The sequence below is a fragment of the Orycteropus afer genome, unplaced genomic scaffold (genome assembly GCF_000298275.1).
Source record: "Orycteropus afer afer isolate SDZICR_OR568_19922 unplaced genomic scaffold, OryAfe1.0 scaffold00717, whole genome shotgun sequence".
Taxonomy (NCBI): domain Eukaryota; kingdom Metazoa; phylum Chordata; class Mammalia; order Tubulidentata; family Orycteropodidae; genus Orycteropus; species Orycteropus afer.
In genome coordinates this window covers 973,368-996,621 of record NW_006922304.1, presented here as the reverse complement: position 1 = coordinate 996,621, position 23,254 = coordinate 973,368, and the positions used below count along the sequence as shown (strand labels likewise).

Below are 23,254 nucleotides of genomic sequence, written 5' to 3'. Positions count from 1 at the left end.
TGAGTTTCAGCCAAGCCTTCACCAGTTACCTACCACCTCCAGCAAGTTACTGTTTCAACATTTAGAAGACATCTATTTCTGCTGCAATGCAGGAGAGGGAGTGTACATTTATTTATTGATGATAACTTGTATCCAAAGTCATCTTCCTGCAGCACCACCACTTCTGGCTGTCTTCAGCAGGACATTTCCGCACAATTTCCTAAAATTCAAAATTATCCTTTTAAACAACAATTACTACTCTGTCCTACAGAGAGATCCAGATACACAAATTAGATGATAAGGGATGTGTTGCTGAAGAACTTGGCTTTTTTCCTCTACTTTTAGAAAAATGGGGCTGGACATACTTGGGAGCTACTGGGATGGTTTTCTCCATATCTATTCCTTTGTTTACCAAACATTTACTGTGCAAGTGTCCTGCGCCAGACATTAAAAGACCCTCAGGCCTGTGCTCTATAGGGATCCACCACGAAGGAGCAGGCAGCTAGCTTCCTGTGCCTGTCCCCGGGCCCCTCCTTCCCATCCCCAAACAGGCAAGACAAACCCCTTTTTCTTTCTGCCTGTCAGGGAACCAGCTGCTTGCCACCACTAGTGAAGACCCTCAGCAACCATAAGCGGCTGGCTACTCTCACCCTTCTCTTCTCCAGCTTTTCTTCCTTACTGCATCTTACATCTCCTGTCATTTGTCCCCAAGGCATCTTCAGGCCTTTGGAAATTTGGAAATACTCAGACTGCTGGATGTCCCCCAAATCTATTCTCCTTTCCCTCCAGTGTAATAACAAACCGCAACGCACATGTGGCCAACCAGAAGACATTTCCCAGCTTCCTTTGCAGGTAGGCAAGGATATGTGGCTGAATTTTGGCCAATGGGATGTAAGCAGAAATAGTAAGTACACTTTCTATGTCGTGTCCTTTAAGGCAAGGAGCAGACCTCTTCTTTCTCCTTTCTTCCTTCCTGCTGACTGAAGTATGGATGTAATGGCTGGAATTCCAGCAGCCATCCTAGACCAGAGGTGAAAGCCACATTTTCAAGATGGATGAAATGCAAGATAGAACGAACATGAATCCTTCACACCGTGAAACTTCTGAAATGCCAACCTCCAGACTTCTTTCACATGAGAAACATACACCCACTCCTCACTCATTGACACAATTAGGTTCCAAAGTTAGGTTCCATTTTGCCATGCAAAAATGGAGGATGAATCCATCACCTTATCCCCTACCTCACTTGTACTGTGAACACCTTGTCGGGTCGCTGGTGTCACCTCCCCTTCTTCTCACTTCAGGAAAGCACAGCCCCCACTACCACCTGCAGGTGGTCCAAGCACTGCCCCCCTCTCCATCCTCAGGGTCCCTCTCTCTCCTGCCCTCACAGTATTTTCAGATGGGTGGCCCCTGCTCATCCCTCTCAACAATCCCAACACCCTTGGTAGCTCTGTCAGGGAGCAGGGAGCCCATGAAAATCAAAAATCCAGAGCTTCCTTCAAGGCAGTGACAGCCAGGCCAGGCCTCTGCCTTTGATCCAATGACCCAACCCCCACTAAGGTACCCTGCCCCACCCTCATTTGCGCCTTGGATTACCATTTCTGGGCTTTTAGGAACCCAGGCACTACACAATGCACTAGGAGACAACAGAAGCTACTAGACTGGTTGTTGGGCCAGTTAACTGGGATGTCCCATGAGGCCATGGCCCTGGACCTCCAGGTCAAGGAACGAAGTCCCATGAGGTTTTTGGTTGTGCATGGACAGTCTCAGCAGGAACTTTTTTTTTTTTTTTTTTTTGGTCATTGTTGTGAGTGTATTATGTCATGCAACATTTGTCACTTAGGCTTTTTGTGAGTGTACAACCTGTTGACATCAATTGCAGTAGCTGGCTACACAGCCTTGCCCTTGATCAATGTGATTTTTTCCATTGTCATTGGCCCCACTTCCACTCCCTCCCACCCTGGTGACCACTAATAAAATTTGGTCTCTGTTTTAAAAAAGAAATCTCTCTCTCTCTCTCTCTCTCTCTCTCACACACACACACACACACACACACCACATAAAGAAATATGTTGTTGTTGTTGTTATGTACCGTCGAGTTGGACCCGACTCATAGTGACCCCTCCTTGGGTTTCCGAGGCAGTATCACTACGGAAGTAGATTGCCCCATCTTCTTTCCGAGGAATGGCTGGTGAGTTTGAACCGCCAGCCTTCTGGTTAGCAGTCAAGTGCCTTAGGCACTATGCTACCAGAGCTCCCTAAAGAAATACACGTGTGTATATACACACATATGTATACATATATGTGCATATATATATGCGTGTATACATACATATGTATGTATCTTGAAGTCTTCTTAAAACCAAACAAGTTCACCTAACTAGTAAAAAGCGTCTGCCTGGAGCACTGTGCTCTCTTAAGATCTGTCTTTATGGGATCAAGCTGGCAACCCAAAAGATTAGATAGGAATCTTAGGTGGCAGTGAGTTTATGTTCATGGAGAAGGAACAACTCAGAAAGGAAGGTTAGAATAACTACACAACTCAAAGAATGGAATCACTGCCACTGGATCATACTACAGAAATTGTTGAATTGGTGTATGTTTTGCTGTACATCTTCTCAACAATAACAAAATAATGTTTTTAAAAAACTGATCATCAATCATGCTTCACTTACATGCCACCCACTCCCACCATCCCAGTTAATTGAAGCAAATCTTAAACATCACACTATTTATTCTGTAAATATTTCAGAATGCATCTCTAAAAGATATGCATCCTTTCTTTAAATAAACTTTTATTGAGGTATAATATACATACCAAAAAGTGCACATATTTTAAGTGTACAGGATCACACATATTCACAAACAAATCTGAATAACTAGCTACCAGATGAAAGACATCACTACTGCCCCAGAAGTCCCCTAATTCCCTCTCATTACGGACTTGTAACACCATAGAATAGTTTTTCAGTTCTTAAACTTCATACAAATGGAATCCTGCAGTATGTACTTTCCTGTCTGGCTTCTTTTGTACAATGTATGCTTGTGAGAGTCATCAAAGATTCTTGCATGTGGCAATGATTCATTCTTCTTTTGCTGCTTACAGAATTCCAGTGCAGATATATACTATACTTTATTCTTCTGCTGATGAACATTTGGGTTGTTTACAGTTTAGGGCTACTACAAAGAACAGTACTTTAAACATTCTAAAACATGTCATTTAGTGAAATTTATACAGACAATCACCTAGGAATGAAATTATAGGAGTATAGGGATTTGTGTATATTTAGCTTCAGTAAATATTGTCAAGAGTTTTCCAGAATGACTGTACCAATTTACACACCCACAAGCAGTATATAAAAGTTTCATTTTCTCCATATCCTTGCCAACTCTCAATATTTTCAGTCTTTTTTAATTTTAGCTATTCTGGCAGATACGCAATGCTACCCTATGGTAGGTTTTAATTTGCCTTCCCTGACAACTAAAGGAAGGAGCTTTGCCAGGACGCAAACAGATATATGCACACCCATGTTCATCGCAGCACTGTTTACAATAGCAAAAAGATGTAAACAACCTAGGTGCCCATCAACAGAAGAATGGATAACCAAACTATGGTACATACACACAATGCAATACTACGCAACCCTGAAGAATAACATAGAATCTGCAAAACACTGCATAACATGGATGAACTTAGAGGACATTATGCTGAGTGAAATAAGTCAATCACAGAGGACAAATATAGTATTAGTCCATTATTGTAAAAACTCAAGGAATGGTTTATATATGGAAGGAAATTGTCTTTGCTGGTTACCAAGGGTGGGAGGGGAGGGGAGAGAACACTGCTAGATAGATACAGATAAGTATTGATTTGGGTGAAGAGAAGGGCAATGTACCAAATGAGTGATCAACACAGTGGTACTGAGGAAGATGACGACACAGAGAGGTGCGTGGAAGGTACAGACAACAAAGATGAACCCTTTTACACATACAGTACTATGTTGTCAATGAAGGCAAACATGGATATACAGGAGGATAGATGGGTGGACAGGCTGAACTATTAGGTATGTATGTCTATTAATGGGGAGTGACATCCACCTCAACTGGCATAACATACTACACAAAAACACTGTTCCACATCCTACTTCAGCGAGTCGCGACTGGGATCTTAAAAGCTTGCAAGTGGCCATCTAGATGCAACGATGGGTCTCTCTCCTCATCCAGAGCAAAGAAGAATGAAGAAAACCAAAGACACATGGAAACAATTAGTCCAGAAGACCTGTAAACCATGTGATCCTCAGCCTATATGACTATGAGACCAGAAGAACTTGATGGTGCTCGGCTAGCACTGTCAACCACTCAGAGGGGGATCTATGTAGGAGATCCTGGATGAATGGGAGAACAATGTGGAACAAAACTCAAAATCATTTTTAAAAAAGGGGGGGAGGGGACCAGGTATGCTGGTCTGATAGAGCCTGGTGGCCATGGCCCTTAGCTGCCCTTCAGGTCTGGAATTGAACCTACACCCATGGCTTCCAGCCAAACAAAAGACAGGCATATGAGCTGAACATTTACATTAGGCAGATACACTCCTTGGAGAGATCAATCATGGGAGAATAGAAGGGAGGAAGTGGTAACAGAACTGTTGGGTTGTGGGAAATAGCAATGTCATGAGACAAAGTATATGTGTACTGCTGTACAGAAAATGAATTTGCTCTGTAAACTTTCACCCAAATCACAATAAAAATTTTAAAAAAGAAAGAAGGAAAGGTGCTCTGGTGGCACAGTGCCTAAGGCATCTGACTGCTAATCAGCAAGCTGGCAGTTCAAATCCACCAGCCACTCTGTGGAAGGAAGACCAGGCAATCTACTACCATAAAGATTTACTGCCTCAGAAACCCAATGGGGTTGCTATAAGCCAGAACTGACATGATAGCAGTAGGTTCGGTGTTGATGGCTAAAGATGTTGGGCACCTTCTCATATGTTTACTGACAATCTAAAGTGCCCATTTTTCTACTGAGTTGTCTTTTTTTTAATATATTTGTTTTGTAGAAATTCTTCATAGATTCTAGATATAAGTCCTGTGTCACATATAAAATTATCCCTCAGTATCTGCTAGGGATTGGTCCCAGGACCCGAGCCACCTACCGACTGGTTGATAATCCACAGATACACAAGTCCCTTACATAAAATGGCACAGTATTTGCATACAGCCTCCACACATCCTTCCATATGCTTTAAATCATCTCTAGATTACTTATAATACCTAATACAATGTAAATGCTATGTAAATAGCACTTTACACTCCTTAGCCTTTTAATGTTAAAGCATTCGGCTGCTAACCAAAAGGTCAGCAGCTCAAAGTGGGAGAAAAATGAGGCAGTCTGCTTCCATGAAGACTTAGTCTTGGAAACCCTACTCTGTTCTATAGGGTCGCTACGAGTCAGAATCAACTCAATGGCAATGGGTTTGGTTTGGGTACCCTTTGAGGAGTTGCTTTAATCAATAACTTTTTTCTCCCAGAACACTGTAAACCCTCAGTTGGGTGAACCCTCAGATGCAGAACCCAGATACGGAGTGCCAACTGTGTGTGTGTATGTGTGTGTATATAATCTGTGTAACTGGAAGGAAGACTGGGCAATCTATTTCTGTGGTGATACTGCCTCAAAAACCCAAGGAGGGGTCACTATGAGTCGGATCCGACTCAACGGCAGTGAGAGAGAGACTCCATCATAGACAGTGTTGTACATTTCCATAAGGAGATACACAATATCTGGTTGCCTCTGTAATGTTAACAGTATTGATGATTACTGCCTTATTTTATTAATTCACTGGGGTTTACAAAATATTAATATTCTTTCACCTCTTCACCACTTACTTCTAAAAAGAGATACTTCAACCAACCATTTGGTTACTCTAAGATACAGCTCCTATGGGGCAGACTACTGTCAGCCCCATCATTCAGATGAGAAAAATGAGGCAAATGAGTGGTGGAGTCAGGCTACGAAGTAGGCAGTCTGACTCATTGTGTTTGTAACCACTAAGCTCAGATACCTCCCTAAAATCAAGGAAAATGAATACTCCATATTACTTTGACAGAAGGAGGAGCCACAAGGACCAACCCTCTCAAACAGTTATTATGGCTACAAACTTACTTTTGGAATGAAATGTAGTATTTGTATTAAGAACCTAAACAAAGTACATATCCCTTTCTGAGTCAGCAGTTCTAAACTCACACTCCCACTCATAGCGACCCCTCCTTGGGTTTCCGAGGGGGTATCACTAGAGAAATAGATTGTCCAACCTTCCTTCCAAGGAGTGCCTGGTGGATTTGAACCATTAGCCTTCTGGTTAGCAGCCAAATGCCTCAGGCACTACGCCAGAGCTCCCAGTTCTAAACTAGGACCTTATTTATGGAATTCAGTCACATGCAAAAAAGTTTTTACAAGGCTATTTCCTGTAAGACTGCTTACAAAAGCAAACACTTGAAACAATGTAAATGCCTGATTAGTGCAATAAGCTAAAGTACAGCCACACAATAAAATCACACAACTACTAAAAATAATACTGAGTTAGAATCTTTAAAGATCTGAAAAATGTTTAGGGCACAGACTTCAGTAAAAAAAACACATATTATAAAACAGTAGTACACACACTGCAGGAATGTGTGTAAAAAGAAAGGATATACACCAACACATGAGCAGTGGCGTAAAAAGGGCATAGGGATGGCAGCTGACCTCCTCTAACTTCACAAGGAGGTAGGAGGATCAGCAGCAACATCAACAGATCAAGGCTGATTCCTCCGGGGAAGCTGTCAGATATGCCTCCAGCCTCCAACATTTTTACTAATTCTGACAGCAACCGTCCCTCTTATGATACTTCTCTGCTGGCTTTGATAACAATGGCAACTCACAGACATAAAATACAAATTATGGAGTATATTAGGGAAGTAACAGGTTACAATTCAGGATCAGGAACACTGTTCTTCAGTACAGCCTCACCCTCAGCTGTGCCGGAAGGCAGATCTCTCCCCCAGCTGTGGTCCCTCCTCCTGGCCTGAGGGGCTGCCTCTAGGAGAACTACGGAAGAGGGAAGGAGATTTTTCATGTCCTCTGTTTTCACATTTTGAGCCACTTATCACTCAGTCAAATAAAGTTTAACTTTCTTTTAAAAGGTTATTCAACTTGGTAGGCCCTATGCCATCCTACTACTGGGGCAAACAACATGAGAACAAAGATCAGTGACTGACAGGGAAAGCAGGCTAATGGGAACCAGGTCTGGCTACACAGATGGGTGGGGGTGGGGAGAGAGACACTTGCTACTACCTCAAACAAGTAACCACCATGTGACAAGAATTGGAAGGGGAAGCACTCTGCCCAATGCCAGGAACACATTAGTTTTCTTTCAACGAGATCCCCACAAAATCAATAGCCAACGGTCAGGGTGTGTGTGCCTCTTTTGTCAAATCAGAGCAGTATTATGCACCAATGGCTTTGCTTTCTCACCCCTAACAGCGGCTGGCAGCCAGTTAGCAGGGCCTGGGAGGCTGTACCAGCACTGGGAGTAGCTTAACAAGCTGTGTGTAGGAGTGACAGGATGTCTGCGGAGCCTACTGGAATGCCAACAATTTAATATACTGTATAGACTATAGAAAAGATGGAAGGGGATGAAAATCAGATAAATTGACGTTCCAATTTTTTCAAGCCATTTAAAATGGTTGTGCACTGTAAAATCAGGTGTAAGATTCATTTCAAGAGTTTCCCAGGTGCATTCAAAAGTCTATTTCTTCAAATCACTGGAGCAAGAATTTGGTGCCAAAACTGGTATCGCAAAATCCTAAACATTTCCCTCACCAGCCCAGACTCTCAACTCTCCCTGTGAGGTACAGGGCCTGTACATAGCAGACTACAGACTCATAAGTGCTAAGGAGAAGGAGTACTGAATACTGAATGGCTGATTATTGCTAGAACAAATGGTTCCAATACTCAGAAACACCAACCGGAAACCATTTATGCAGAGCAGCTTCACAAGCTAATGCAGGAGGAGCCTCTGGTCTCCCAGCACCACGCTGGGAGTTCCTCTCAAGCATGCCTGACTTGCCACTCCCCTAAGAAGGCTTCCCACTATATAAACCACAATGACTCAACAAAGCAGGAAAGCTGGACCCAGTCAACTTTTTAAAATACTTTTTCCTCACAGAATTACCACATTTTACTGACCACTTACTTTTTCAATATATGACATTTTTGAAGACTTATTTTGCTATTTTATGATTTTGTAGCCATATTAAAAATAAATAAATGATTGTGATGATGGACTGAATTATCCCCCCCAAAAAATTAAAAAAAAACTCAAAACCAAACTCACTGTCGAATTGAACCCACCTCACAGTAATGCCCATGGGGTTTCCAAGGTGATAAATCTTTATGGAAGTAAGAATGTCCCATCGTTCTTCTGCACAGCAGCTGGTGGGTTTGAACTACCAACCTACTGGTTGGTTAGCAGTCAAATGCCCCCCTCAAAAAAATTAAGTGTTGTAAATCCTAACCTCTATGTCTGGGAGCTCTGGTGGCACAGTGCCTAAGGTATCTGACTACTAACCAGAAGGCTGGAAGTTCAAACCCACCAGCCAATCCTCGGAAGGAAGACTGGGCAATCTACTTCAGTAGAGATACTGCCTCAGAAACCCAAGGAAGGGTGACTATAAGTCCGATCGACTCAATGGCGAGTTTAGTTTTCATATTTTTTTTTATGCCTATGGTTACAATCCATTTGGGAATGGGTTGTCTTTGCTATGTTAATGAGGCTGGATTAGGTCACTCTCTTTTGAGATTTAAAAGAAATTAAAACAAGCAAGAGAAGCAGAGACACCAGAAGAGAGATGCCAAGCCACAGGGAAGATCCCCCAGGAGCAGAAGCTCAGAGGAGACAAGGGCCTTCCTCCAGAGCTGAGAGAGAAAGCCTTCCCCTCGAGCCAGCCCCCTGAATTTGGACTTCTAACCTCCTAAGCTGCAAGAAAATAAATGTTTGTTTACGCCATCCACTGTGCTGGTGTTTCTCTTACAGTAGCACTAGATAACTAAGACAGTGATATTCTGCCATTTTTTCTATTGAAGTTAATCATTGTAGAAGCTTTTAAAGTCTTTAAATTACTTCTGTGCCCTTGAAGGTAGGATTGTGCAACATAATGAACAAAAACACGCGAATTAAAAGACCTCATACTATTAACCATTCTGCATCTAATCTGCTGTGTGATGCTGAGGAAGTAAACTCTCTGGGCCAGGGTATCCTCTTTTATGAAATAATAACTCTTTAAAAGATATTAAATTTTTCTGATAAAATATGATATAAATTTGTGCAAACACAAAACATTTCAGTAAAATTTGGTTTTTAAAAAAAACTAATTTCAAATTGATATAAATGGAAGAAATAAGTTTTTGAAATAAAATTATATGGTTTGATCAACAAATAAAAACCTGAAATCCTGGACTACCTGGCAAACCAATCCTTCATCTCCTGTAAGTCTGGAAAGCACACCTTATTTTATCAAACAGTATGCCCACATAAATAACATGCACACACATATAACAGACAAAAATGACAAAATTACGAGAACAAGTTTTGGAACCCAGCACCCATGCATACACTACATGTCTCGTGACATTGCCAGAACTGAATTTCAACCTCATTCACCCACAAGCAATAGTCCAAAAATGTTACTTTTGATCATATTTGCATAATAAAGGTATGAACCACAGTTGAGTTATGGATCCAGTTTGGTAGTACCCTGGTAATCGTAAAAATAAACAACTGAAACTGTGCATTTGCTCTGGGGCAGTTCCAGGCAAGGCCTGAATGTGGTGGAGTTCCCTGTAACCAGTCTGTGCCCCGGGAGCACTGGTAGCATAGTGCCTAAGGCACTTGACTGCTAACCAGAAGGCTGGCAGTTCAAACCCACCAAGCCACTCCTCAAAAGGACGACTGGGCAATCTACTTTCGTAGTGATACCACCCAAGGAGGGGTCACCATGAGTCGCATCTGACTTTACGAAAACATCCAACGCTACCACCCAAAGTAGGGATTGGTTAGTTTTGTCATTCTTCTAGGCTTAAAATGAGCCCTCCCAGAGGCAGAAAGAGGGATCTCACTGCCATCAAGAGAGAAGAGCTGGAGGTTGAGTGGAGTGCATTCTTGGACCCGAGTTCCCTATACTGGACCTCCTTGGCAGAGAGACCAGCAAAGAGATGGTGGCAGCAGGACCAAGAGGCACAAGATGGGGAGCAGCTGGCTTCCCAGCCCACGGAATGAGAAAGCTGAGCACCTGTGGGCAAGAGTGGGGTGTACTTATTGGCAAAACTAAGAGAGCTTTGTGGCACTTGCCCAAGTAGGGCAGAGGCACCTCCAGGTCAGGGGCCAAAGAGTGCCTGAGGGTATGGCCGAGGGGACACTGTCCTGATTGAAGAACTGTATCCTGAGCTTCCTTACATGAGCTGTAACCTGTTACTTCCCTGATAAACCCTGCAATCATTGAGTATTATCTTAGAGTTCTGTGTGACCACTGCAACAAATTACCAAACCCAGCAGAGAAGTACTGAGGGCTGCAGGAGGAACTCCTGGTGGCAGAGTTGGTAAAAACATTGGAGGGTGCTGGTGTATCTGACTCCTGCCAGACAGGAATAAGCCTTGGGCTGCCTCTGTTGAGCCTTTTCTCTCCCCCTGGTGAAGTTAGAGGAGGACACCATGCCCACACCCTTTTAAGCCCTTTTAACAATAATGCGGGAGTGGGGAGTGAGTGAAGGCTGCGCTGTATGCAAAAACATTAATGTGTGGCTATTTGTGTAAAAGTACAGTAATTAAGGTTTCCTGCTTTTCCAATTCTCTAATTATTTCTCAAAGTAAAAATAAATAAATAAATAAGGCATTTCTATATCTGAAGTAGTTACAACTTTTAAAATAATTTTAGTAGTTCACTCTCAAAGTCTATCAGAAACCATTTTTATTTGTTCACCTATGTCTTGAAATATATTATAGCTGGTGTGACAAAGGGGAAACAATATATAAGGATGCTCAATGCTCCTTCTAAGGAGCTCTGGTGGCACAGGGCCTAAGGCATTTGACTGCTAGCCAGAAAGTTGACAGTTCAGACCCACCTGCCACTCCCAGGAAGGCAGATAGGACAATCTACTTCCTGTCAAGATTTACCACCTTGGAAACCCTATGGGGATCGCTATGAGTTGGGATCAATGGGAGTGGGTTGTTGTTGGGTTTTGTTTTAAATGTTCCTTCTATAGTTAAAGCTTGACCATTATTCTGAGTACTGAAATCTCCAGCAAGAAAAATGAACAGAGAAGATAGGTCTTTCTATAAAACTTTCGATAAAAGGTGATAAATACAAATAGGTCATTCCAAACAGTTGGGATTTGAAGATTTAATCACCTTCCAAAAGTGGAAGCTGAACATTACATTTTTTTTCCTGTAAACTATATTTTAACCTGTAACATCTTACATTTGAGTCACTACAATGTGTGAAGCACCTAACATGCATACTCATTGAATCCACACAAATATCCTATGAAAGCAGAAGCTATTTTATCACCCTCATTTTAGGAACTAGCAAACTGAGGCTCATGCAAGTGATTTGCTCAAAGTTAAACAGCTGGTTAAGTAGCAGAGCCTGTTGATCTAGACGACCCTTAAAGCCCCTGCTCTTAATCACTCTTCAGGTAAACTTTAAGCTCCCCTTTCTAAAAGATAGGCACTCTGGTGGCGTAGAGCCTAAGGCATTTGACTGCTAGCCAGAAGGCTGTCTGTTCAAACCCACCAGCAGCTCCACGGAAAGATGGGACAATCTACTTCTGCAAACACTTAACACCTCGGAAACCCAAGGGGGGGTCACTATGAGTTGAAATCAACTCGATGGCAGCGAGTCTGGTTTTTGGCTTTTGGGTTTTCAGCATCTACATAAAACAGAAAAGACTAAGACCTTCACTTCACTGTAACCTCCAAAACAAAGTCTCCTGAAATGGGAACTCAATCGTAAGGTTTAAGGTGCCAATCCTTAAGCCCTTGTCTCATCCTTTTCTTTCCTAATCTCCGCCAGAAAAACATGGTTGGGCAGGATCATTCCCAATGCTTGAATTCCAAATTTCTTAGTTTGGCAACTATACTGCTTTGGGACACTAAAATTATAAGCACTGTTCCCAGAGGGAAACATTTCCTTTATAAGCAATTAGCTTTGAAAAGTCCATTCTTAGATACTAAATATAATACTTTCTGACTTTTAAAATAAACACATTCTCCAGATTATTTTGAAACTAATGATGTCTGCTTATTTACCAAGTGCCACAGCAGTTAAGCAACTGTAACATTTCAATGAATCTTTCAAATTTGTTCCAGTTCTTTTAAAGAACTGACCTGAAACTGTTCTCTAAATTCTTCTCCTGTAAAATAAGAAAGTCAGTTCCCATTCCCCAATTCATTTCCCTAAAAAGACATCCTTATTATTTCTAATGTCCTTGGATTCTACCACAAAAAAAACCAAACCCACTCTAGTCAAGTAAATTCCAAATCACTGCAATCCTGTAGGACAGAGTAGAGCTGCCCCATAGGATTTCCAAGGCTGTAAATCTCTCGTCTGACTGCCTGTGCGTGTGTGTGTGTGTGTGTGTGTAAATACGGTATTTACTAAGTGCTCTGGATGTGTCCAGCAACATGCTAGTTACTTTATCTTTTTTCTTTTTTAACATTTTATTATTGTTTAGGTGAAAGTTTACACATTTATTTCCCATTCCAGAATTTTCATGACTTTGGTGGCAATCCCCTCAATGTGTTAGCATTCTCCCCACTTCCACCTTGGATTCTCAGTTTCCATTCACCTAGTTTTCCTGCTTTCTGAATTCTGCTTCTGGGCAAGTGTTGCCCTTTTGGAAGTTTCCTACACATAACTGTTCTGGGGATCACACTGCTCATGGGTGTTACCATTCACTTTATAGACCTGTCTACTGTTTGGCTGTAAGGTGGTCTTAGGGAACGTGTCCAATTCTGAGTCTAAAGGGTATCTGTTCTGGTTACCTAGTGCCGCTCTGGCAAGAAATATACCACAAATGGGATGGCCTTAACAAACAGGAGTTTATTCTTACAATTTGGAGGTTTTAAGTCCAAGTTCAAAGTGCCAGGCTCTAGGGGCTGGATGAAAGCCCCTCAACCTTGGGGTCCAGCTCCGCCTCCTGCTCCCGGCTCACTGGAGCTAGAGGAGTTTCTTCATTCAGACAGCTGCTGGCTGCTGAGGCTGCGAAGCCCAAGGTTGACAAATAAAAAGGCACAGTCCCAATGTTACCAAACCACATGGCAGGCCATTAACTTAAGTTCATTATAAGTCCCAAGGTCAGCAGAACATAACAGGCTGCTGTGCAACGACACGGCTACATGCAGGATCCAGGCATGCCATATGCTAGAGACTATCCCCAAGGCTTCTCCTCATATACAGGAAGCAGACCACAGCCCAAAGGCAACTCAGCTGCTGGTGGTAGATCCCACCATGGAGTTGACTGCCAGTCTCATCACAGGGAATAACTAGCACCAGCTGCCCAGCCACTCAACCAGGGCCAACCAAGCTGACACACAAATGTAACTACCACAGTATCTAACAGGCCTAGTCTCCGGGGTTCCATCAGTCTCTATCAGACCAGTATGTCTGGTCTTCTTTATTAAATTGAATTTTGTTTCACATTTTTCTCTCACTCTGTCTGACACCTTCTACCGTGATCCCAATCAGAGCTGTCAGCAATGGCAGCCAGGGTACCATTTGGTTCTTTTGGTCTCAGGCTTGTAGAGGCTGTGGATTGTGGGGTCCATTAGTTCTCTGAACTCATTATTTCCTTGAGTCTTCGGTTTTCTTCACTCTTCTCTGCTCTGGACAGAATGAGACCAGTAGTTGTATTTTAGATGGTCACTTGGAAGCTTCTAATACTCCACTCACTACTCACTAAAGTGGGATATAAAACACTGTCTTTATGGACTATGTTATCCCAATTGACCCAGATGTTCCAAAGGCTAAAATCTCCAGCCTTCAAGCCCAGTAACTCAGGCCCATGAGGTGTTTGGTTATGGCTGAGAAGTTTATCTGAGTATGCCTCTTGTGTGTTCTATTATATACATGGAGGTATTTGCAGAACATACAAATATGTATGTAGAGATAGCCACTGCTGAACCTATATATGTGGTTGTACTTCCATATGCCATTCCACATCTGTTCACTTTACATATCTACTGTGTATCCACTCCTAAATTACTGTTTGTTATTATTGTTGCTGCAGGAGTATAATGGAATTGTATCTACCATTGTTGCCTTTTACTTCTGTATACTTCCCAGTGTCTTCCTTTGCCTTGGTCATGTGCTGACTTCTCCCATTTTGTGTATTATCTTTCCATCACCAAAGTTAACATATGTCTCCATGACGGTTCTCCCATTTTGTGTATTATCTTTCCATCACCAAAGTTAACATATGTCTCCATGACCGTTAATATTTAAAGGAGCTGACTGCCACAGCTTTCTACCGTGGAGTGGCTGGTGGGTGTGAACCCACTGACCTTTCAGTTTTCCAGCAGAGTGCTTTAAAGATGGTACCACCAGGGCAACTTCTACCACAAAGATATTGGTAAAGCCAGAATCCCAGAAGTATGTTTTTTCCCAAATGACAAAGTAGAAAAAAGATAAAGATTTTGAAAAATTCTACTACATACATACGTGAAAGGCAAAAATGTATTATACAGTCCCTAAAACGTGTCCTATTAAAAATTATCCATGATAATTTAGAAATGCAGAGTAATGGGGAAGCAGGGCTGATTGCCTTGTTCTAGGCTAATGGACTACAACATACATCAGGCTTTTAACAAAATGCAGTCACTGCTGTGTTTCAGGAAACAACAGACAACTAGTGACCTCCCAACCACAGCCACTCTGCACTGCAGGAATGGTGTAAGTGCAATTGTTAACTGTTAAGGCACCCCTAGGTGAAGAGCTCCTCATATCCTTTGCGCCTAAACATGGGCCAATAAAGAATTTAATCAACTGGCAGTTTATCTCTGCACAAGAGACCCAAGGAGGACCCCATAGTTTTCTTTTTAACCATTAGTAGGTATAGTTATTATGTCCCTGGGTGGGGCATACAGTTTGCACTCCACTACATCTGCTTCCTTAAAGATTACAACCAAGAAAACCCTAAACAGCAGTCCTATCTATAACACACACATGGGGTCACCATGAGTTGGAATTGACTCTACAGCAATGGGTTTGAGTGTTTTGTTCTGAGTTTTTCACACCCTCTATTCTATTAGCATCAAGTCGGAGCTCTCATCCAGAACCTTAAACTGGGCTCCGCAAGACCAACCCTGTCTCTACAGGTGACTCCTAAATCTGTATCCCCAGCCCCCAATCCTCTAAAATTCTAAATTTCTAAAATCTGAAATTCTAAGAATCACTATGTGCAGTTCTCTTTGGATGACCCATTGTCAACAGCAACAATTGAAATATTACAACCCCTTTATCTTTCACCTCAAACAAGCCGGACTCACTTCACGCACACACACATACACATATCCTTACTCTTGTCAACATTCCTGTGAGTGTAACTGCTCCACTGATACCCTGTTGCCAAATCTTGTGCTTTCTTCCTTCCTGAGGTCTCTCTAAGGCCACTTTCCTCTAGTCATCAAAAACCACAGCCTCTGTAAGTGGGTGCTGGGGGCCTGATGCAAGGCAACAGCTCTGGCCAATCGTCCATCAAGTGGGGATGTGATGGTTGATTGTCCAAGGACCCAAGATAAGCAAATTCATACGGGTAGGGGAAAAGCTTCTAATGTCTAGAATAACGTGTGGACCAAGGAAAAGTATTTGCATTTCACCTTGTGGCAACCCTTGAGTTAAACTGTATCTCATTCTGTTTCAGACTCCCTCCTATCCGTTCTATACATCACTGCCAGATGAATTTCCCAAATACACTTGCTCCTGACCACTGCTAACTCGAAAAGCACACACCAAAATCCCAACTCTGTCCTTCAATGTCCTCCATACACAAACACGCTCCACCTCCTTCAACTCCCCTACACAAACCTTTCATTTCAACCAAAGGAGTTTTACTCTCTTCTTCACCCCCAGCCAAGATGGCCTCCTTTTTACCCTCTCTACTCTCACTTGGAGCAGGCAACAAGCCCATCCTTTCGGAATGTACCTTCCAACACCTGCTGGCCAACAAGCTGGTTCACTGCTTGTGTAAAGGGGACTTTCTGCTTAAATCCAACAGGTTTAACTTTCAAGAAGGGATTAAAATCTTCTAGGAGGTAAATCCTATGCCCTTGTCTTGATCACCCCACAAAAAATTAATAGTAACAAATTTTAAAAGGGAGTGAAAAACCTAAGTGGCATTCAGAGAAGCCGCCTCCTACTGAAGGATTTGCAGAGTAAAGGCGTCTTCACACCCAGCAAGGCTTCGGTGAAGTGGGGAATAAGGGAACCTCCAACCAGTCCCCTGGCCAGCGGCGATGCGTAACCCTAGCGCATTCCTTCATGCGCCCGGGTAATACCACTCCGCAACCAGACTCCAAGCCGAGTCCGAGGGTCTGGGCACCACGATCTATGAGCCACGACGCGCGCTCCGCTGGCCCCACACCCAAGGACCTTCGGCGCTGCCCAGGCCCAGTGCCGCCTTCAGCTGCGACAAAGGGTCAGAGGGTGAGACGACCCCATTGCGCGCGCCCCCCGCGGGCCTCTGGGGAGCGCCGAGGCCCCAAGCCGCGATCACTCCGACACCGCCTCTACCTTGTCCTCGGGCGGTGCGTCCGGCTCGCGGGCCGCCCTCTGCCTTAGCTCGGTCATGCTGGAGACCCCGGCGCGAAGTCGCCGCGGGCGAGCAGCTCAGCCGCCGGAGCGGGCAGCTCAGCGCGGGCGCTGAGCTCTGCCGGCTCCGCCCCGCCCAGCCCTAGAGCCGCTCAGCTACTCAGCGGCTTGCTGGCACACTGCTGCCCGGCGGGCCGGCTGCCCTGGATCCCAGCCACGCCCAGCGCCGCCGCAGCAGCCGCTACGGCCCTTTCGCCCCACGGAGCGCTAGCGGTCTCCGAGAACCCCGGACCGCTAGCTCCTCCTCCGGCGAGGAGGGCACTGGAAGGAGCGCGCAAGCGCACCGCCGCCATCACAGCCCTTGAGTTCCACCAATGGCGAGAATCCGACAGGGAGGCGGGGTGGCGGGGGCGGAGCGGAGTGGAGCAGAAAGGCGCGCATCGGACAGCCGCGTGAGAGGACGGGAAAAGAGTGCGTTTCCGAGAGAAGTTAGCCAATAGGAGCTCAAGGCTGGTTGACGCTGGCCGGCGCTAGTACTCTGGGTCTTGGCGGTAACGGGTTATGGACCCTAAAAGGAGGCCTCTTCCAGGCTCTACCCCAGGGAATGCTGGCTGCGTATGGGCCAGAAACCCGGCATAGCCTCCCTGGTTGGGGCCCTTCCCTCACACATACAAGTAGGCGCTTAGTAGGCTCTGGAAGGGGGAGCTAGGTGAGCCGACCTTTTAGAAGAGAAGGGCGGCATGTGATAAGGAAGTGAAACCCAAATTTTAGCCTGCAGTGCTTTGCCAGAGTGTCTCTAGTACTTAACTGAGTTTTATTTTACAGATAAACTCTTCTGTGGTGTATGAAATTTTTGACTGTTGAAGACTTTGGGGGCAGAAATGCTGTCCACTTACTTCACTGCCACGTCTTTTGTATACCCAACACATCCTATGTACTTGTGATGGGTTTTTTAATTTTCCTAAAGTGAAATGATTTAGCCAAGAATTACAACATCCATCTGTTACCAGACCCACACACTTAAACCATAGTACATACTGTCTCCCTCAATCTAGTGTTACACCTGTATTGCTCAAGCTTTGCTTTTAATGCATTCACGCTGCCTTGTAAGAGATGTAACACAAGTATAAAAGGATCCCTGCCCTTGAGCATATTGTAATCTAACCAGTAGAGAAACTTGCACGTGTGTGAAGTTTGCGTTGTCCTGAGCTGTGTGTAGTTGGGAAGTAGTGAGAATTCTTAGAATGACTTCATATTTTCCCGATTTTATAACCGTGTATTTCTTTTTTCCTGTGCCAATGCGTCAAAGCAACTGTAAAATAAGATGAGAGGAGCCCTGAACATAGGATATGTTTTGTCCCCTGTTTAACAACATTGCACAAATACTTGTTTTTTTGGGAAAATAGCCCACCCCATCAGGCTGTCATTTATCTAGAGAATGCTATGAATTTTGTTTGGTTTTATATTTTGGTATTATTTTATTTATTAAAGTCTATAACATGGTAGTGGTAATTTTAAGACTTTAATCTGTAGAGGGTTGTGTGACCACCAATTGACCACTATCTGTAGTTGATTCTTGGTCTAAAGGCCAGATATTACTTGGGCAAATTAAGCCAGTCTGTTATCTAAAGACCTAAAAGGATGTCAACACACAGCAAGGTCAACCTCTGAGGCACGTGGAGGTGATAGAACCAAATCCTCATCTGTGAGGACTCAGAGTTTAAAAGGTCACATGTGAGTGAGTGAGCAACATAAAAGTCCTTCGCAAAGCTCAGCTGTTTGCTCTCAAACCCAGCCTCACATGAAGGAGGCTGGAGAACCAATGCACATGGGTCAGAATTATGACATGTATAGAGTGTTTGAAGGAGTCCTTGGGTGGCACAAACAGTGAAGTACTCAACTGCTAACTGGAAGACTGGCGGTTCAAACCCATCCAGAGGCACCTCAGAAGAAAAGCCTGGGGATCCACCTCCGAAAGGTCACGGCTTTCAAAACCTTATGGAGCACAGTTTGTGCAACACATGGGATTGCCATGAATTGACTTCACAGAAACTATGTTCTGTTTTGTTTTGTTTCATTTATACAGTGTCATTGCTAGGGTTCCGAACTCCCCACAACTTGGCCTGAACAAATTTCTCACACGTGATGTTCAGCCCTCTCAATCTAATCAAGCTCAGGTCAAGTGCATTCCTGAAGTATTGGTACTGTGGAGAACAGGGATCATGTACATAAACATATCTGGATATCATATTAACAAGCTTTAAGCCAGCCCGCTTTGGCACCTGTGCCTCAATTGTAGAAAGAAACTCTAAATGAAAATCTTCCTCCATATCCAACCCTGCTGAGTTCCATCCCTCTGAGATAAAGGCTTTAAAAGTTTCAGAGTTTTGTGATGACGATTGCCAGCATAATGCTAAGTAATTTCCTTATAGTTCTACTTCTTAATATATAAATCTAGACAGTATATGGGAGCTCTGGTAGCATAGTGCCTAAGGCACTTGACTGCTAACCAGAAGGCTGGTGGTTCATACCCACCAGCCACTCCTCAGAAGGAAGATAGGGCAATCTACTTTCGTAGTGATACTGCCTCAGAAACCCAAGGAGGAATCGCTATGAGTGGGTCCGACTCGACGGCACATAACAACAACAACAACAAAAGACAGTATATAGATATTCTCACTATGAAAAAAAGAAGAATTTAGTTCCTTTACATTAACTGTGTCTCCTCCTCTAACCCAGATGTTCTCTTCTGTTTCTTAATAAAGGATCAGTCCTCCAGGTTTGGGGCATATTTGGTATATAGGAATTTCTTTTCATTGCACTCAGTGGTTAGTTCCATTGTTTTTAGATGCTGGGTTGATTATTCTAATTTATGCACCAAATACTAAAGCCAAAGATGAAGACACTGAAGAATTTTACTAACTTCTGCAATCTGAAATTGATCAAACATGCAATCATGATGCATTGATAATTATTGGTGATTGAAATGCAAAAGTTGGAAATAAAGAAGAAGGATTAGTAGTTAAAAAATATGGCCTTCCATATAAGGTGAACATTTACACCAGGGACGTACACTGAGTAGAGCAATCAACCATGGGAGATCAGAAGGGCAGTATTTGCACAGGGACATAGCTCAAAGGGCAGCAATGCATAGGAAAGAAAGACACGACACCAGGAAAAGGTAACCATAGGGAGAAAGTAGGAAGAGTGCTGTTGCATTATGGGAATTGCAATCAATGTCATGGAACAAAATGTGTATAAACTGTTGTATGGAAAATGAGCTTTTTTAACTTTCAGCAAAATCACATGTGTGTGTGTGTGTGTGTGTACATATATATTATAGCACCTTGGTAATAGAAATAACATAGGAGATCACATGATAGAATTTTGCAAGACCAATGACATTCTTTGCAAATACTTTTCTTCAACAACATAAATGGTGACTATACAAGTGAACCTTGCCAGAAGAAATACACAAGAATCAAATCGACTACATCTGTGGAAAGAGGTGATGGAGAAGCTCAATAGTATAAGTCACAATAAGGCCAGGGGCTGACTGTGGAACAAACCCTCAATTGCTCATATGCAAGTTCAAATGGAAGCTGAAGAAAACTTTTCAAAGTCCAGGAAAGCCAAAATACAACCTTGATTATATCCCACTTGGATTTAGAGACCATCTCAAAAATAGATTTGATGCATTGAACACCAGTGACCAAAGACCAGGAGAGTTGTGGGATGACATCAAGGATGTCACACATGAAGAAAGCAAAAGGTCATTAAAAAGACAAGGAAGAAAGAAACTACCAAAATGGATGTCAGAAGACACTTTGATCTCTACGGAAGTAGATTACCCTATGTTCCTTCTGAGGAGTGGCTGGTGGGTTTGAACCACCACCCTTCTGGTTAGCAATCAAATGCCTTAGATAGACACTACACCACCAGACCTCCCTGAATATAGAGTAGCTAAAGCAAATGGCGGTTGGGCAATCTACTTCCATAGTGATACTGCCTCAGAAACCGAAGGAGGGGTTGCTGTGAGTCAGATCCGACTCGATGGCAGTGAGTTTGGTTTTCTTTTCTTTTTTTTTTTCTTTTTTTAAAGCAAATGGAAGAAATGGTAAAGTAAAAGAGCTGAACAAAAGACTTCAAATGGTGCCTCAAGAAGATAATGTTTAATGAGATGTGCAAAGAACTAGAGCTAGAAAACCAAAAGGGAATAATATGCTTGGCATTTCTCAAGCTGAAAGAACTTGTGGTGCAGTGAATTACTTGATATAACTTTCCTAGCTGTAGTCTTTGTGACTCCCACCAGATTACTGGGTGGGACCATGCAAATAAGGTGTGTGGAACACTGATGTTGGGATTGGTTAGTTTTGTCACTCTGCCAGGAATGTACTTGGCCTGAGCTTGGTTAGATTGAGTTTCTTTCCAGTTGTTCTATCTTTGATTGAAAGTGGTATATTAAAGTCTCCTACTATGACTGTGGATTCATCTATTTCTCTTTTCAATTCTGTTAAAGTCTGATTTACATATTTTGGGGCTCTTTCATTGGGTGCTTAGATATTATTATTATGTCCTCTTTTTCAGTCAATCCTTTAATCACTATATAATTTCCTTCTTTATTTCTTATGGTGGTTTTTGTCCTAAAGCCAATTTTATCAGAAATTAATATTGCCACTCCTGCTCTTTTTTGGTTGCCATTTGCTTGATATATCTTTTTCCAACCTTTGATTTTTTGTCTATTTTTGTCTTTGTCTTTAAGGTATGTCTCTTATAAACAGCATATTGATGGATTATGTTTTCTTATCTGGTCTTAAACTCTCCAGTTGCAATCCAGGCTGGTGATTGAAATGCAAAAGTCTCCGTCTCTTGAGTGGTGCATTTAATTCATTGACATTCAGTGTAATTATTTACAAGTATGAATTGGTTGCTGTCATCTTGTTAGGTGTTTTTCATGGTGTTGCTGATTTCTTTGTTCCATATAATTGTCTATGCTGAGCTCATTTTGTTTATGAATCATGTTATCAATTCCTTTGTTGCTATTATTTTAGTATTTGCTAAATATTTTTGCTTATTCTCTTTTTTATTGTGATGTGAAGGTTTATCATTTTTCTTTGAAGTTATCCTGTGATTTATAATTTTCTCCCTGAGTTTAGAAAGTCAATTAATTCTGTTTTGCAACTATCTTGACTTCCTCACCATTTAGAAGTTCTGTAACTATATTATTTTTCCCCTCAGTTGTCCTCGTTTGCCAATTGATGTCCCTGGTTCCCTGTTTACAATCTTGTAAGCTTATTTACTTTGGATACTTCTATAACTGGGTTGGTTTTTGGGTTATATCATGTGTGTTACTGGGCGATTGTTATTTGCTGTTGTTGGTTCTCTGTCCAAAGGGCTCCCTTTTTTACCATCTCTTGTAAGGTTGGTCTGGTTTTAACAAATTCTCTTGATTTCTTTTTATCTGGAAATGTTGTAATTTCAGCATCATATTTGAGGGACAATTTTGCTGGGTATATAATTCTTGGTTGGAAATTTTTCTCTTTCAGGGTTTTATATATACCATCCCATTGCCTTCTCATCTGCATGGTTTCTGCCAAGAAATCAGAGCTTAGTCTTATTGGTTGTAGGTAACTTTGTAGGTAACTTTTCATTTTTCCTGTGCTGCTTTCAGGATTTTTTCTTTGGTGTTGATGAGTCTGATGATGATACGTTTTGGTGATTTTCTTTTGAAGTTTATCTTGTTTGGGGTTCATTGGACTTCTTGAATGGATATATTCTTATCTTTCATCATATCAGGGAAATTATCTTCCAACAAATTGTCAATAATTTTCTCTGTGGTTTTATTTATCTCTTTCTGTTCTGGAATTCCAATTATACATAGATTATTCCTTTTGATAGTATCCTACATGAACCTTAGGCTTTCTTCATTTTGTTTTGATCTTTTTTCTGATTGATCCCTTTCCAAAGAAGTATTGAGATATTTTTCTTCAATATCACCAATTCTGTTTTCTACTGATTCAGTTCTACTCCTTTGCCTGTTCAATGTATTAACTATTTCTGAAAATTTAGTATTAATCTTCTGGATTTCTGTCTAGATTTAGTATCATTTATAATTTTTCATTTATTTTGTTGTTTTGTTCTTAAATTTTCTGGAATTGTTCTAAGGTTTTCTCTGTGTTTTCCTTAATTTTGTCAGTGTTTTCCTTGATCTGTCTCTCAGTCTTTTGAAGGTACCTAAATATGTTGTTGTTAAGTGCCATCGAGTCATTGCCAACTCATAGCGACCCCGTGAGCAGCAGAAACGAAACACTGCCTGATCCCACGCCAGCCCCACAATCCCTGCTATTCTTGAGCCCATCATCGCAGCCACCGTGTCAATCCATCTCGTTGAAGGCCTCCCCCTCTTTCATCGACCCTCCACCCTACCAAGCATGATA

The 23,254-nt window shown here is 42.4% G+C and overlaps 1 protein-coding gene across 1 annotated transcript in view; it reads right to left on the bottom strand.

The window, feature by feature from the left end:
* Positions 1-16,856, bottom strand: part of CDS2 (CDP-diacylglycerol synthase 2) — a 59,079-nt gene extending 42,223 nt beyond the window's left edge. The window contains exon 1 of the mRNA XM_042783175.1: positions 16,783-16,856. Coding sequence (XP_042639109.1) covers positions 16,783-16,856 — 74 coding nt within the window. The remainder of the gene's footprint in view (positions 1-16,782) is intronic.
* Between the last annotated feature and the right edge of the window lie 6,398 nt (positions 16,857-23,254).